At 48.8% G+C, this 16872-nt stretch overlaps 2 protein-coding genes and 1 pseudogene across 11 annotated transcripts in view; 2 read left to right on the top strand and 1 right to left on the bottom strand.

Annotated features, from left to right (window-relative positions):
* The window catches only part of rbpjl (recombination signal binding protein for immunoglobulin kappa J region-like), a 76255-nt gene extending 73976 nt beyond the window's left edge, over positions 1-2279 (bottom strand). For all 8 annotated transcript variants that reach the window (XM_086200383.1, XM_086200374.1, XM_086200373.1 and 5 more), the window contains exons 1-2: positions 2042-2279; positions 1874-1963 (exon numbers count right to left, since the gene is read on the bottom strand). The gene's annotated coding sequence lies outside the window, so the exon portion shown is untranslated. The remainder of the gene's footprint in view (positions 1-1873; positions 1964-2041) is intronic.
* Positions 500-4144, top strand: LOC147268633 (odorant receptor 131-2-like; annotated as a pseudogene).
* Positions 4145-4391: 247 nt separating this feature from the next.
* On the top strand, positions 4392-16536 carry LOC147268632 (delayed-rectifier potassium channel regulatory subunit KCNS2). 3 transcript variants are annotated; one of them, XM_086200901.1, is made up of 10 exons: positions 4392-4623; positions 9833-10009; positions 10111-10226; positions 11366-11530; positions 11600-11771; positions 12268-12351; positions 12439-12600; positions 13333-13416; positions 13832-13924; positions 14672-16536. In XM_086200901.1, exons 2-10 carry the CDS (start codon positions 9839-9841, stop codon positions 15086-15088), a joined length of 1464 nt encoding a protein of 487 aa, XP_086057027.1. In that variant the 5' UTR covers positions 4392-4623; positions 9833-9838; the 3' UTR covers positions 15089-16536. The 3 variants fall into 3 exon arrangements, with proteins under 3 accessions (XP_086057027.1, XP_086057026.1, XP_086057028.1); XM_086200900.1 differs by having other exon boundaries at positions 10111-10244; XM_086200902.1 differs by lacking the exon at positions 4392-4623 and having other exon boundaries at positions 9863-10030; positions 10111-10244.
* Positions 16537-16872: the final 336 nt, after the last annotated feature.

The following is a 16872-nucleotide window of genomic DNA, read 5'->3' as shown; positions in this document are numbered from 1 at the left end:
CATTCTTGTTTGTAAAGAAGTTAACTGTTCCACACAATCAAATTTAAACCAGAATAAAAAAAAATACAATGTAATGATTTTACAGTAGTGTTTTGCTAAATTAAAACAGCCACTCCAATAAAGTGCAGCATGGTTGTGTCAGCCTGTTCTAAATAACAGTAGTTGTACTCTTGTTTTGTACTCTACAACTGTTACTTTGTGTATTCTTGAGTGAAGGGCACCTGAGCAGCTCCACCACTGGCTGAGTGACAAATATCTGATTGCAATTATTTGACACTTAGTGGGATATTATTTCCAGAATTAGACAGAATGTTAATTTTTGGACATAATTTTTTATTATGAAAATGTAAAATGTTGTCTGTAGTCAGCAGAGGGCGATGTGTACACAGGGCGCCTGTGCAGCGCCACATTATTTCATCTGAAGTAGGATTTGCCCCAAAATTGGCTTCTAACAAATATTAGGCCATCCTGTCATTGGAAAATTGCAGTGGGCAAAATACAAAACACCACCAATACAAACACAACTTGAGTTAATTAGGCAGCTGTCCTCAGCCACGTTGTCTCTGCCGGACCAGCAAGGCATGAACCTGAGCAGCCACCAGGACAAGTTCCACGAGGCTTTCACCAAGAACTTCATCACCGTGGCTCTTTGCATCATCATCAACTCCATCAACGGAGTTTTTGTCTACACCTACTTCAGGAACCAGGTCTTCCAGCGAGACCCCAGGTGATACCATGAGAGGTAGCGGGAGAAAATTCATAGGTGGAGCTTGAGGACACATTTTGCTGCATGTTAATGTCTCCGTCCTGGTTCCCCTGTTCCCGTCCCCAGTGTTTCCTCCTTTCCCTGACCGAGGCGCTCCTGTCCTCCCTGCAGGTACGTGCTCTACATCCACCTGGTGATCAATGACATGATCATGCTCACAGTCTCCGTGGCGCTGCAGGTCCTGACCTACACTGTCCCTCTACGTTTCACCCCGTGCTGCATCATGCTGCTCATCTTAATCACAAGCAACGAGTGTGTGTGTGTGTGTGTGTGTGTGCGTGCGCGTGTGTCTTATTCCACACATGTGCTTGTCACATGTTCACACTTGTGTCCAGACTCATTCATTCAAGTTCCAAACCCAGACGAGTTCCAATAGCAGAGGTCTTTTCTCATTATTTTTTGTCATTGTTGGCATTTCACGTTACACAATGAGGCTGTGGAAAACCACGAAGCACTCAGAGACAACAAAAACAACGCCGATACACTTTTAGACTCATCGCTGAAAACTGGACACAAACAAAACAAAAGAAAACATGCAGCCCCATTAATAATAAATACATTTTCCAAAAAAATCCATTCAGAGTATTCATCTTTGATCACATCCTAAATTTATCACCTTCCTTTGCTGTAGTTTCTTCGTTCAGTTGAGAGCATAAAAGTGAGAAGGAGGTGGTCAATAACGAAGTAGCTTTTACTCAAGTAACATTTAAGTACAATGTTGAGGTATTAGTGCTTACACTGAGTACTGTTTACATCACAGAGAATGTGTACTTTTACTTTTTTACTTCAGTTAGCTCATCTAGCTTAAGAGAAATTTTAAAAGTGGTTTTACTTTTACACTAATTCATCAAAGTAATTCTACTTTCTCCTCTGTAGGGGTGTAAAAGTAGCAGAAGTGGTAGTAGTAGTAGCAGTAGTAGTAGTAGTAGATATTTGTAGTATCACAGGAAGTTTGTATCTCCGTGGCTTTCCCTGATCTAAAGTCAGTGGACTAGAAAAAACTTAAAAAAAAACTAACTAAAAAACTTCAAGTTTTGACAGTTACAGAAGAAAAGCTGAAACGGGGTCTAGGATGCTACTACAGGGAGCATGCTAACTAGCACTCACATCAGGAAGAAGTCAACCGTCGTCATGGAGTCCGTCTGATAACGGGACAGCAGCAGGAGAACGGGGAACCTCCATCCTGGGTTCCAGGTCCTGTTGTTGAGAGCAGATGTTTGCTTAAGCTAAGTCGGTCCAGGCACCAGGAAGACCCGCCTCCAAGAGACAGCTTACCTTGGCTCGAGGCAGGTGAACAGTCGTGGACGCAGCTGCGTCACAGCTCCGCCGCCGGAGTGCGTGACTAACGTGGCGGGAGGCGAACAGCGGGCAGCGGGGAGGCAATAAAACACGAGTAGTGCCCCTAAAAGTGTTGACGAGGGGAAACGTGCTAACCTGTTGGCCAACGGGGGGGTTCAAACTGCCCGCCATTACTGCTTCGTGGTCTTCTTCGTTGGTGTTTACAGCAGTTAATATCCACGATATCGCGTTACTGCCTCCCTCAGGTTTATTCATCTCCCTCGTGTAGAACCGTAATAGTAACAAGAACAACAGTGATAAAATTATGGATGCAACTTGTTTGAACTGTTGTAAGCTGTTGGGGGGGGGGGGGGGCAATGAAGAAGGAAAGAGAGGGGAAATGGGGAAACAGAAAAGACCCCAACACTAAGTTTGACTTTCTGCCCTCTCAGGAAAAAAGCCCCCAATCTAAAGCCTCAGATACAATGCGTGTGTGTGTGTGTGTGTGTGTGTGTGTGTGTGTGTGTGTGTGTATATATATATATATATATATATATATATATATGATAACACTTCCCACCCACTACCAATCTCTGTGCTAAGCTAACTAGCATAGGTCTCCCAAAAGAAGAGGATTCCAGAAGAGTTGGAGTGTTGTGTGTAAGTGGCACAGTAACCCTGGATTATCTTGTGATTTTGATTGGTCCTCATCCAGGAACAGCCCTCTGAACCTGGCCGGCATGGCGGTTGAGCGCTACGTTGCTGTTTGCCGACCACTTCATCACGTCCACATCTGCAGTGTGCAGCGAGCCTACGCTCTGATCGCACTGATGTGGGTCACCTCCCTGACCCCCGCCCTCAGTGACATCTGCATTGTCCTCGCCACCCAGCCCCCCTCTGTCTTCTCCACCAGAGTCCTCTGCTACTTTGCTAACGTGTACAAATCACCATACCACAGGATGAAGCAAGTGGTTGTGGAGGTAAAACTTTAATCTTTATTTTCATAGGTGATGAATACATGTGACCCATATTTTGTGCACCCCCCCCCCCCCCCCCGGTCCTCCTGTTCTCCTTTGTCTACCTGACATTGCTCGTCACCTACCTGAAGGTTGCCAATGCTGCTCATGCTGTGACCAGCTCAACTAAAAATGCCCACAAACCATCCTGCTGCATGGAGTTCAGCTCCTCATCTGCATGTCGTCCTTCATCCCCCCCCTCTCAGCGGCCTTCTCGTCTCCATTCGGCCAAAAGACTGCACCAACATCCTCTTCAGCAGCTTCCTGATCACCAACGTGCTTCCTCGTCTGCTCAGTCCGTTCATCTACGGCGTCAGAGACAAGAAGCTGAGCAGCCACGTCAGGCTGCACTTCTGCTTTAGATGCTGCGGCTCCGAGGAAAAGAGCCTGAAAAAGAGGATGGCAAAGGTCAAGCAGGTGTTTGACTAGGACAGGGACGGTAAACGTGCTGGACATCAGCGTGAGTGTTTGGACCTTCAGCGGACGAAGGGTTTAAAATGTGAATCTGAGAACTGAAAAGGTTAATCAAACGATGACGCAATCAAACCATCAACACATCAATCACAAACACAGAAAAGAAAGCAATGGAGAGATAGATTCATGAATACAGTAAATTAAAAAAAATAAATGAAGAGGAAAATAAATATAAAAAGTTCATAATTCCTCTGTACCCAGAATATTAATTCATCTTTGTTATTTTGTCTTTTAACATCATCACAAACACGTCGGCGTTGAGGTGCAGGAGCGTCTTCCGGACACTAGATGGGGCTGTTATCGTCACCAACGTTCGCTGCTGTTGGGAGGAAGCCGCTCATCGGGAGTGGGGTGTTGATGGTGGCGAGGAAAACGACACGAGCAAAGAAACCCATTTCACTTCATCACTTTATGTCGTGAACATGATCAATTATATGATTTTTAAAAAACACGTGGCATTTTTGTGCTTTTAAGCTCTTTGGAGTTTAGAAAAGTAAATAACACAAAAACAAAAGAATTCTTTCATCAAGTGGATTCCTGAGTATTTCCTTAATAACCGCACATTCACTCCCCATCACGTGATTGTTATAAATTATATGATTACTAGATAGAGTACATCTTTCTTCCTCTATTTACAGTTTTCTGTTAGGATTTCAGTTGTTTTTTATTTATTTGTGCAAATAAAAATACATTTTTGAAAATGATGCTGCGTAGAATTCTTTTTTTTTAAGAGGAGCCTCGCTGACAGGAGCGTCCGGCTCTACAGGAAACGCTTTATGAATACAATCAAAGGCGTGTCTCCTTCGGAGGCACGAAGATGTTCCGGAATGCGACGGGAAAAGCCGAAGAGGAGAGGAGTCGCTCAGACGCAGGTCCAGATGGAGGCGAGCCGACAGCCCTCCGCTGACTCCGGCGGTGCTGCTCCTCAGTGAGGGAGGGTCGCTCTCAAAGTTTGTGGAAGCTTTTCGTCTTTCCTCGACGTTTAGGGGAGTTTTCCCTGGTGGAAGTAGCAAACTTAGAGCGGGATGGGGTGAACGTGAGACCCGAGGAGGCTGCTGATCCGGGAGGTGAGAGAACCCTGTTAACAAGGTGGGTCAGTCAACATGTGAGCGGCTGATTCTTTGACTTGTGAAGTTTGTTGTTTGCTGAGCTGATACGGACGTGTGTGTGTGTGTGTGTGTGTGTGTGTGTGTGTGTGTGTGTGTGTGTGTGTGTGTGTGAGAGAGAGAGACCAGTTGTTGATGTTGAAGGTGCATTTTTCCACCGCTGTGATTTTGAGCCGCAGCGCTTCCCTGCTGAATTATAGATCACTTTTATTTCTGTATGTGCAGCACTCCTGCTGCCCCGGGAGCTCAGCATGGGCCCTGCATGTAATTATAGACCCACACTGTTGTTTACCACCCACACTTGCCTTTTTGATATTTGGTAAAGGAAGTAATTGTTTAAAAGAACAGCACCACCACCCATTTAAAGGTGGCTGTGGTGATGAAACTATGATTGTGTGACGGAGCGACACTGTGGAGCATCAGCACATGAATCAGGCAGACTCCGAGTATTCAGCTCTGCTGTCAGATGCAAAGTGTCCATTTCCTGATTTTCCGAGAGCCCACGAGTCCGGGGCCCTGGAGGCGAACTCAGTCACATTACAGAGGAAAACTGACCTGGAGTCAGTTGGACGGAGGTTCCTGAGACGTGCCTGGAAGCGCACGGAGCAAACAGATGAGATTATTCTCAGATTATTCTCAGATTACTCAAATGAGAGATTAGTGTCACCATTTTGTTTCTCTCTGGCCACCAATGAAACAGTAACGATGACATCTGACCAAAAAGCAGGCACAGGGTTTGTTACTGGGAGTGTCAGATCCTCCTCTGGTTCATGAGAGGGCCGTTGATGTTGAGCTGCATGGACCAGAGCGACCATCGAGGCAGAATCACAGCCGACTTCAGTCAATCACAATCCCGTCACCGAATGCCACCAACAGGAAGCTGCTTCAGGATCTGAGGGTGGACTTTGGTTGCTCAGTCCTGATAAATCACTTTGGTTTGTTGATTAGAGGATCCGCCTGTCATTGGGTATCGTGTTGTGTTAGCGTACGTCGTAGAATGAAAGCGAGGCAGTTCAGGCGTCTAAGTCAGGAGGCCCCCTGAGCACCAGGACCAGGACCAGGACCAGGACCAGGAGGAGAGATGGAAGGAATGTGGGCAGGGGAAGAGAAATGATAGATGGATGGAATAAAAATGTACATACCCAAATAAATAAGTATGAAGTAGCACAAACTGGAAATATCCACGTAGCTCAAAATTGTACTTTTGAGAACACTCCACCACCGCCGAGCCTCTCACAAACACACCCACCGGGCCGCCCTCGCACGCAGCAGACAGATGGAGACGGATTTCCAGGTGTAAGCTGCATGCGAGATGTGAGACCATAAATCAGGAGCCCAGGAGAGACAGACAAACAGGATTAAATACCAGCAGGAAGACAGGAAACGCTTCCAAGACCGATGAAGTCAGGCCGCGCTGCTTTAAACACCATTAAATCCACATTAGCTTCACACCTGACCGTGGTTCCTTCACTCAGCCCTCGGAGACCAGAGGAGGCTGTTAGACTGGAGCTGCACTCGTCCTGCAGCAGAGGTGCAGCAGAGGTGCAGCAGAGGTGCAGCAGAGGTGCAGCAGAGGTGCAGCAGAGCGCTCCGGCTGGCCGCAGACTCTCAGTCCTGTCAGTGAGCACCAGGTCTTGTACCCGCTCACCTGAGCCCTGTCCAGAGAAACAGAATCTCAGTAACACTAAAACCGGGTTCAGGGCAGTCACACTGACCTTTGACCCCCATAATCCCGTCAGCTCGTCCTCACATCCTGGTGCGTTTGTGCCAAATTCCCTGAAAGTGGTCCTGAGATATTTTCACGGAGCTGAAACTGGTTGAGTGCAGTCACACTGACCTTGACCTTTGACCTCTTCAAGTTCAAGAGAAGGCTTGTATTGAAGCAATGCCATTGAAGGGTTACTGAGGTGACACTTTGATAAGGTCAAGAGCAGGCATTCTTGCGGTCACAATTACTCTGACCTTTGACCTCCAAAGCGTCATCAGTTTGTCCTGAGTCTGAAGGAATTCCCTTGAGACGCTGCTGAGATTTAACACTCACGCGGTTAAAAACTGGTTTGATGCAATCACACTGACCTTGACCTTTGACCTCAAGAGGCTAAAACAGTCACCCTTGGTTTCACAGCTATCATCTGGTAGCTTTGGTCTGAATCACTGGTGGTGTTCTCAGGTTCCTGTTCTCACAGTTCTGAGTGAGAACCAACACCTGTCACCAGATGACACGCGCAGGTCCTAAAGGTCACGCAGGTCCTAAAGGTCATTCGTCTATTTGAAAGTCTGTGAGAGAAAATAACTTTCTGTTGATCCCAATCGAAAAGTACTTCAAAGTATCGCAGTAGAAAAGCTTGATAGAAAAATAAAACTAAAAATCTCAATTTCACAAACAGTTTTTACTCTGCTTGAAGTTGTTCAAGGAGAGGAGGAGCAGCTGATTCATTCCTTGAGTCTCCAAGTGAGAGTCTTGCTACATTTTATGGAGGTCCCACCAGTGATGGACGATGAGAGCGGGACGGGTGGGCGGAACCCTGAGACGCGACACCTGATAACGACGATCCAGAGATGCTGAGCCGCGTCATCTGAGGCCATCAGCTGAATATTCTCTGCAGGAGCATCAGCATGGAGGTGCTGGAAGCTTCTGGAGCCTCTAGCACCTGCAAACCTCCTGGGTCTCTGTAGGTGGCTGAGGTCAGTGGTATTCACCTGTGGAGTGACCAGGTGAGCGTGCGCCTGCTCCGTGGCGCCTGCTCCGTGGCGCCTGCTCCGTGGCGCCTGCTCTGGGAGGCGTTCACGCGCGGGTGCTGCGTCCATGTGAGTTATTTTAGCTTGATCACGTGGAGACGAGATGCTCGGGACTGTCACCATTCAAAGATGCACTTTGGTAGATTTGTATTCAGCCTGCAAAGATCCAACATCCAGAACATAATTCAAGCCTTTAATCAACCCTCACGGCGTTCATCCTTAACGTTAAAACGTCTGGGACATTAAGTGACTGTCTGGCTGTCAAAGTGCGTTAAGCAGAACAGATGAATTAATGCCACATCACAACAAAGAGGCTCAAACATCGGGGGAGGGGGGGCAAAATGAATCATCTTTGCCAGGAAAGTCTTCATGGGACGGCGGCTGCTGACTCAGCCTGGAGGGAAGAAAAGAGGAGATCTGAATCCCTTCCAGCCGGCGATTCACAAAGTTTCTTCCAGCAAAGTTCAATGTCAAACCTGGTAAAAGGATACGACGGCTGTTATTCTATATTTTTGTTATTGTCATCGGCGATGGAAGGACCTTGCGAAAAAGCTATTTTGGCTCCAGCCAGAGAAACTGCAGATTCTCCACTGATGAAAGTGGCTGGAAACCAGATACGTCTGGTTCTCCTGCAAAGGTCTGGACTCCCACGGGAAGACGACGCAGGAAGAGAGGACATAAATATCCTTGCAGAAAGTTTTAGTAACCAACTCGCTGAACCCTCCAGCACTTTCTGGACGTCCCGTCCATTTTTACTGGCTGCGGGCTCCTGCATGTGTGCAGCACAGCGCATTCACGAAGCAGAAATGTTTCGAAGCACTGGATGAACAGAAACCGTCGTTGAGGCTCCATAACTGGTGGCAATACTGGAAACACACCTTGATCGTTAGAAATGTGCGACGCTTCTATCAACCAGGGGCTTTCACTCACTGCCACCTGCAACCCAGGTGAGAAGATGCTTGTCACGTGACAAGCACGCACGCAGGAGTCTTGACCTCCCGGCGTGACGAGTTGGAGCCGAACCAGACATTTTAAATTCAGCTTTTAGAATGAAGTGATGTTGACGGAATGTCAGTTGTAAAGTTTCCACATATTTACACGTTTCCAGCAGAAACAAAACATTTGGCGAACAGCGTCTTAGCTGACTTGGCGGATCTTAACAAACTTGTAGTGAAGCGAAGCTATGAGAAGGCGACTGACGTGATCGGGCCGTTGTCACGTGAGTAGAGGTGTCATCGAGTCGTTTCTGGTGACCACGGTCAGCACCCGTGGGACCTGCAGGATTTCTCGGTCGTCAGCGGTTCGCGGGCGCTGTCCCTCGTCCCTCCCTGGACAGAACCAGCCGAGCCCCACCGCGCTTGCATCCCTGCACAGCTGCTTTCCAGTCTGATTCACGTAGAGCCGTAAACCCGTCAGCAGGGCAAGACAGTTTTATTCTGGCAGACACAAAACTTGCTCAAGAATAAACTACTCGCTGGTTTCTACGTCACTGTCTCCTCACGTGCGCGCAGCTGTTATTTTCCTCTCATCCTCAACAACGAGACGAGGAATATTGCGAGCACCTCAAAAATACCTTTAATGTTCGCTGTCTGATCGGAGGAGCCTCAAATTCTGCGGAGCGCAATGAACAGGTTTTGTTGTGCGCTCGTCATCGGGATGAACGCAGCTGAACACGAAGGGACGGACCTGAGGGATGAGCAGGGCAGCGGGACTCAAGATGCTGAGGAAACAGGAGATGAACACAGTCAGAGCAAATTTAGCACTTTATTGAGGTCGCGGTATGAAAGCCCTCAAACCAGAGGGAACTGGAGTTCCGATGCCCCAAAGCGAGTCGCTTGCTTTCTCTAAGTTCACGCAAACGGAAACATAATCATTCCAACATCAAGAACCTGAAATAAGTTCAGTGTCCCTTCAACATTATCAGCCTCCTACTCTCCTGCAAGGTGCTTCATGTTCTCAGGGAACCAGTGCAGCTCGGCTGGGGTGGAAGCCCCCAGTTCTCCCTCCCCTACTGGGATGGGCTGGGCCCAGTCCACGATTCCCAGTTCTTTCCTCAGTGATGGAGACTCTGGGTTAATTACTGTACTTCTTAGACCACGAGAGTCAAATGTAGCATTTCCACATTGACGGGAAGATGATTTGGTATGAAATTTTAGTTTGGAACCCGGAACTGAGCGGGGGGGGGGGGGCTTCCCGTTGCAGGTCTTGTTGGTTTATTTGCGTAGTTTTGTTGCCATTTTATGGCAGTCTTCACTGAAATATGCAGATATAAAGTGAGGGGGGGATCCTGGACGGTCTGGACCCTGTCAGGTCACATTTCCACCTGATGAAGTTCATCCTGACATTTGCATCTGGGGCTCCAGCTGCTTTCCTGAAGAAAACGATCCCGTCCCGTAAGGATCCATAATCCATATTGTGTGTTTGGTTTAGCTTCTTCTTCCATGTCTGTCCAGGTAACCATGGTGAAGGAGAATCTGCCCAGCTGGGTCCACCAGGACTCGGGCGAGGCTCTCGTCCACGTGAATGTCGGCGGTCTGAAGAGGAGCCTCTGCTCAAGCACGCTGAAGAAATTCCCCGACACGAGACTCGGGAAACTCCTGACCTGTGACACAGAGGAAGATATACTGCAGGTTGGTGACGAGTAGAGTCAGGTGAGGGGATGGATGACGGATGGTACAATTGGGTTCATTCTCGAGGGTAATTCCCCCCTCCTTCATCTTCTACTACTCAGGTGTGCGATGACTACGATGTGCAGCAGAAGGAGTTTTATTTTGACAGGAATCCCGGCTTGTTCCCGTACGTCCTCCAATTCTACCAAACGGGCAAACTTCACATCATGGAGGAGCTGTGCGTCTTCTCCTTCAGGTTCAATGTGTTCGTCTGCTGGCTTCCCACATCGCACACAAACAAATTCACCGTTCAGTATTCTGTGTGCTTAATGTGCAACATGAGCACTGAGACCTTGGTGGGTCGGTGGGTAACACCAGAACTTTACCGCTCATGTACAAATTCATAGCAGCTGAGCAGTACAGTTGAGGAGGCCAGAGGAAGCAGGCTAGTACTGTAAGCTTGTAATGCGCTCATTTAATGACACTGCTTACAGCGCTGGTAAGGTAGCGCTCACCCCTCAGACACACACTTGAGTAGCTGGTAAGGTAGCGCTCACCCCTCAGACACACACTTGAGTAGCTGGTAAGGTAGCGCTCACGCCTCAGACACAGACTTGAGTAGCTGGTAAGGTAGCGCTCACCCCTCAGACACAGACTTGAGTAGCTGGTAAGGTAGCGCTCACCCCTCAGACACAGACTTGAGTAGCTGGTAAGGTAGCGCTCACGCCTCATGAGTAGCACTTTAGAAGGATCCTTCAGAGCTTGAATACTTCATCATTTGACTTGGGAATCACTGCACATTGTCTTACATGTGTTTGGTGAATTTCTGTGGTGATGTTGAAGAGTTTATTAGCTTGTAGCTAATGAGTGCTGGCTACAACAGAGATGGACAGATACATCCCAGAGAACAATCCCTGAGATAAAGTGCAGTTATGTTGTAGGTGTGAGCGCCGTCAGCAGGAGAGAGGAATACGTGACCTCGTAGCATCGCTGTTGGCTTTCTGTCCTACACGTTGCCACTGTGGTTTCGTTTTCTTTTACATTCGTGTCATGTTTCATCCTACCAACCCGTAAAACGTCAACTTTCTAGTTATCAAACACCATCGCCTCCATGGTGCCGCCATCTTGCTCTGCCACATGCTCACATCAACGTGACCAATGATTAGATTGAATATGCTATTTTAGAAACTGTCTTTTAATTCAGCTTTAATTTGTAACATACTTTTGAGTTGGGTTGTGAGGATTTCTTATTTCTTATTGGCCATGTGACCCCTGACCTAAAAAAGTGGGAGGAACGCTCTCTTAGAATGTTCCTTACAAGGGTTTGCTGTGTTCTAGCACACTGCCACCCCTGTACTGATACACCGTCTATCTCAGTCAGGAGATCGAGTACTGGGGCATCAATGAGTTCTTCCTGGACAGTTGCTGTAGTTACCGTTACCATGACCGCAAGCTGGAGAGTAGCCGCCGTCGCTGCTGGGACGACGAGAGCGAGGTCAGCAGCATTGACACCTCCGTGGACGAGATATCGGATTTGAACAGGTAAAGGACAGGAGCGCCCGGCAGATCCTCGTCCGTCCTGATGCCTAACAGTCTGATCTGTCCTCACAGGGACATGCAACATTTTCAGAGGGTTCGTTTTGGAAGCATCAGGAAGTGTCTGTGGCTGACTCTGGAGAACCCGGGCTACTCCATCCCCAGCAAGCTCTTCAGTTTGCTGTCCATCGCCGTGGTGCTCACGTCCATCGCCACCATGTGTATCAACAGCATCCCAGAGTATCAGGTTGGTACAGAGGGAGCAGAAGACCACGCCCCCTCACGCTGAACCTCCAAGGCTCATCAGCCTTTTACGCAAAGTTTCATATAAGATAAGATGGAGGCACCGCTGTCGGAGCTCTACGGCCTCAGGTTGGGAGGAGGGATCAAGGACAACCATAAGGTCATAAGGGCTTCATGCAGAGTCCAGAAAGTCTTCCTTTCAGTCCCTCACCTGACAGGAAGCCGTGAAGGTGACCCGGCCTGGTGTTGTATGTACCTGCTTTCTTTTCCCAGTTTTTTTAACTATGATGCAGGGAAGAAGCCACAGTCTTCTCAGGTCATCTTTGAGTCCACAGAGACGATTGTGCCAAATTAGGGAAACTCCAGGTGTTCCAGAAGGCTGTTGTTGGGACAACCAGCCCACATCACGACGCCCTCAGGCCGCCGCAGGCTGAGCTGCCCAGAGGGGATCGAAACTTGCTGCTGATGAGATTATTCCTCTCTCTGTTCTCGGCTCCCAGAAGTTTGACTCCGATGGAAAGCTGATGGAGGACCCAACCATGCAGGCCCTGGAGGTCTTCTGCAGCTGCTGGTTCACCTTTGAGGTGGGCGAAGCGTGGAAATGTTCACCAGTGTGTTCAATGTCAGTGGTGGGATATTGAAACACTGAGGCTTTCTTTATTCGTCTTGAGGTGGTGATGCGGCTGCTGCTCGCACCCAACAGGAGGAAGTTTTTCCACCACCCACTGAACATCATTGACATGGTGTCTGTGGTTCCCATCTACATCACCCTGATCTTTGACATAACGGTGGGATCCGAGCCTGAACTGGGAGATCTGGGACGACTCATTCAGGTTCAAACCTTTGATTCATCTTTTACTCAAACACTGAACATCTAAACTCAAGTGACGTCTGGTTGTCTTGTTGTCAGTATCAGTAAAAAACACGCCACCTTGGTTGGAAAAGCACTTGTCCGTCACTTTTAGAGCCAATAAAGGAAATAACCTGACTGCATTAACAGAGCAAGATTCGTTTACAGGGCTGGACTCTGAGAGTCGTCACTCACGTGCGACTAAAACCAGATGTGTGAAATGTAAACTGCACTCAGGAGAACGCGTGTGAGTAACGGCATCCAGCCCAGTGACCCACCACCTGTTCTCACAACAAAAATGAGCGCCACATCACTGGTCTAATGCCGTCCAAACCACCACTGTCCACAGTGTAGCTGGTGTTTTATTTTGAAAATTGACCAGATGCACAATGCCATTCATGTTTTAACTTCCTGTTTATTCCACGCAGCCCAGAAGCAGCTTACCGCACTGACAAGAATGATGGCGATCAGCTGTGGCTGCCACAGCACAGTAGTTATGTGGGTGTGAACACTACAGGGCGCCGCCCTCACGTAGCGCACAGCACACGCCGTACAGGGTTCAAGTGATCATCAAGAGAATGTTTGACCCTTGTTCTCCTCATGACTCAACCTCTGAGTCAACACTTGGAATGAACGTTCCAGCTGCTGCCGAGTCGTGAGTGAGTTCTGAGATCACCTGACAGACCAAATAAACACGTGACTTGGTGTCCCTCAGGTCTTCAGGTTAATGAGGATCTTCAGAGTTCTGAAACTGGCCCGGCACTCAACGGGACTCCGTTCACTGGGAGCCACGCTTCGGGTGAGTCAGGACACACACACACACACACACACACACACACACACACACACACACACACTGAGAGCCCGACCCCACTTTGATTCGACTCAAGCGCAGGACGGGGACCAAAACCCAGAGGGTTGTGGGTTTTTCTTCAGATGTGAACGAAGCAGCGGGTCTGGGTGATGCGGTTGCTGACGCACTGGCAGCTCCTCAGAAGTCACAGGTTTTCCTGTCACATCGGTGTCTCGTGAGTTCTGCTACCAATTCATATTTACAGGATTATTTTGGGCTCCTGCGGCCTTGTTGTGTAATGAGTTTGTCAGGTGAACCAGGAAGTGGAACAGTTGTGGAGACGCCAGAGGCTCCCAAGTTCAGAGATGAGAGCAGGCCAGTAGAGTTCCCCGTTCCTGACGATCTGTCCTCCATCCTGCAGCACAGCTACCGCGAGGTGGGCATCCTGCTGCTCTACCTGGCCGTCGGCGTGTCCGTCTTCTCTGGCATCGCTTACACGGCGGAATACGAAGAGGTAACATCGCTAACCTGTTTCATAAGACCTGGATTTTTTTCTTTGTTGTAATTTGCCGGCCAGGTTTTGTCCCTGACATTTGTTGTCAGCAGGGTCATGCAGTTAGAGACGGTGAAGACTCCTGCACGTTTCTGTACCGTGAAGATGAGTTAATTGGGGTAATTTACATTCACGTATTACCACAGAAGGTAATTTCAGTGTCACTGGTGTCAATAAAGTTTGAGTTTAAACCTCCATTACACGGGTGAGTGGGACCTGCCTGCTGAGACGTCCGTGCGTGGGGAACTCAGGGGTGGAGTCCCTCATCAGAACAGCTCTTCTGCCCCCAGCAGGGTGCTGGTGCAGCTGATGATGATGCAGCTGGCAAAACAGAGGAGTAGGAAATGGCAGCAATGCTAGGAGCGTAAAGACAGTTGTAAGTGCTGAAAGAAGCGAACAGCCAAGAGGAGTTTCTCAGGAAGACATTTTCTGTTCTTCATTGTTAGATTTGCTTTGATTTGACTGCAATAAAGAGAAAGCCAGCCTGAAATCCTGGCATCCCGTCCGTCAACAGGCAAACCACCTTGAGAAAATGTACTTTCTGAATAGTCTGGATCAAGTCGACTACAGGAAGTTAACAACAGGTCGTGCAACTTTTCACCAGTGTTGAATATTTAAAAAACACACAAACTCAGGAAGTGGTGTGGTTCCTCCATCAGCTCTCGTACGTAAAGGCCAGGTGTAACAAAGCCCTCTTGTCTCCATCAGGACGTGGGCCTGGACACCATCCCGGCCTGCTGGTGGTGGGGGACAGTGAGTATGACCACGGTGGGCTACGGGGACGTGGTGCCCGTCACAGTGGCCGGGAAGCTGGCCGCCAGTGGCTGCATCTTGGGCGGCACCCTGGTGGTCGCGCTGCCCATCACCATCATCTTCAACAAGTTCTCCCACTTCTACCGGCGGCAGAAAGCCCTGGAGGCATCGGTGAGGAACAACAACCGTAAGAAGATGAGCTGTGAGAGTTTGCCTGACGAGGACGAAGAGGAGGAGTCGGACGGGGACGACATCGATGATATAGAGGAGGACGATGTCGATTATGAGGACGATGGAGGAGTCATCAATTACAGCTACGTGGAGCACCCGTCCTTCACGTACACGGTGAGGAAGAAGGAGCATCTGCATTGAGAACAAGAACTACTTTCCAAAGACAACCTCCTTGCTGTTGAGCGAGACCTCCACCAGGACCTGCTGGGTGGGATCAGTCAGGCTGGATGTGATCTGAGGACATCCAGAACACCAACACTGAGTAAAGCAGCAGCTGAGAACTCGTCGCTGCAGTCGTGATCACATGTGACGGATCTTTATCTCTGGGGCTTCCAGACTCTTCTGAGCGACTCATCGCAGGCTGTTCTTTTTTGTGCATGCCGGCTGTTCCAGGAGGGAAGCTGCTGGTACCGATGTGCTTCTCTGCTCAAAAAACATATCAGGAGTGAAAGGTCACGGTGTAGGTGACCGAGCGTGAGATTCTGGGTCCACAGCTGTACAAATACTCACTAATACACTGATCATCCAGCGTGAGTTGGCCCAGAGCAGCAGAGAGACTTGTCTGACTGCCGGAACTCAACTGGACAGGTCAGCGTTAGCTAGCTTAGCAGCAGTGAATGCTAACAGTGGCAGAGGAAGATGTCTCTAAGCCAATGAATGAGCATCTAAAATGGTCTTCCTCCGCATTAGTAGAACTAGAACTGTGTAACACTTGCTGTGGAGAAACTGCTGAAGAAAATGGGTTGTTGTTGATTCAGGCACATATCCGGAACTACTTTCCTGACCTGGCACAGTGATTTGAAAGGCTCCATCGTCGCGACCGCTGCCACTAGCCTAGGCTAAGCTAGCAAAGCTGCATTTGTGTGACAAGAACACCGGTGCGGTCACTGCAAACATGATGAGAGTAGAACGGTACCAACACACGACTTTAGTGGGCTGAATGACACGTTTGGGCCTCTGATGGTTCACGCAGGAAAAAAAAAAGCAGCTCAGAATTGGAAAATTGGCTTTAAGCAATGTCGCGATGGCGAATGACCGTTAAGATTCTTGTGATATCACTGGGGCCCTGCGAGTGCAGCAATGGGGTGACCACAAAGACCCCCAATGTGACCAAAGATGAACCGTATTCACTTTGCCCCTTTAGACTAAGAACTCTGTTTATAAAAGAGCATAATCTCAAAAAACAACATGGCGGCCCTGCCCAGGGTTGCCGTGGGGGGTGGGGGTGGTGGAAGCAGTGTGTGGCTGGAGCATGCTACCCCCCCCCCCCCACACACACACACACACACACACACACACACTGAATGCAGCTAGCATCACGTTCAAGGGCGCGGCTCACATCTCTGTCTTGGTCAACCATGAGGTGGTGAGTTTCAGGGGGCTCCGCTGACGTCAGCTAGCATGTCTGCTAGCCGGCTGTCTGCCGCCATTCACCCAGAGTCGTCAACTATCATTGTAGTGGTTAAACATGGCGGTTTGTATGAGACGTGAGCTGATTGTCACATCTTCAGTTGAGTCTTGACAAACCCACACATGCTCATCGGTCACCAACATCGCATCGGCCGATAACGAAGGTGAATATCGACCGTCCGTCAAATCGGCGTCGGCAGAAGAATTTGTGAACTGGAACTGAAATTGCATGCAAATGAAATCAATAAAGAATGAAAAGTCAAACCAAAGGTGACAGTTTCTCTGATTGAATACAGCAGCAGATGAGGATTTGTGTGTGTTCTACTGAGAACGTTCCACATCAACTGTTTTTAATTCTGGATGCGTCGGAGTTCATCTCCAGGACGCCTCCACGCTGGTCATGATGGATGGACGCCTGTCAGACTGTCCTCTGTTGTCACCGCTGAGCTGGCGCATGATTCCTCTGCTGCACTTTACTCAAATTAAGATGCTTTTCGACACGCCGGTCAAATACT

This window comes from Aulostomus chinensis, chromosome 3 (assembly GCF_037954235.1).
Source record: "Aulostomus chinensis isolate RoL2024-O1b breed Wild chromosome 3, RoL_Achi_v1.0, whole genome shotgun sequence".
Lineage (NCBI taxonomy): Eukaryota > Metazoa > Chordata > Actinopteri > Syngnathiformes > Aulostomidae > Aulostomus > Aulostomus chinensis.
Note: the sequence above shows the minus strand (reverse complement) of the source record. Positions and strands in the feature narration are given on the sequence as shown.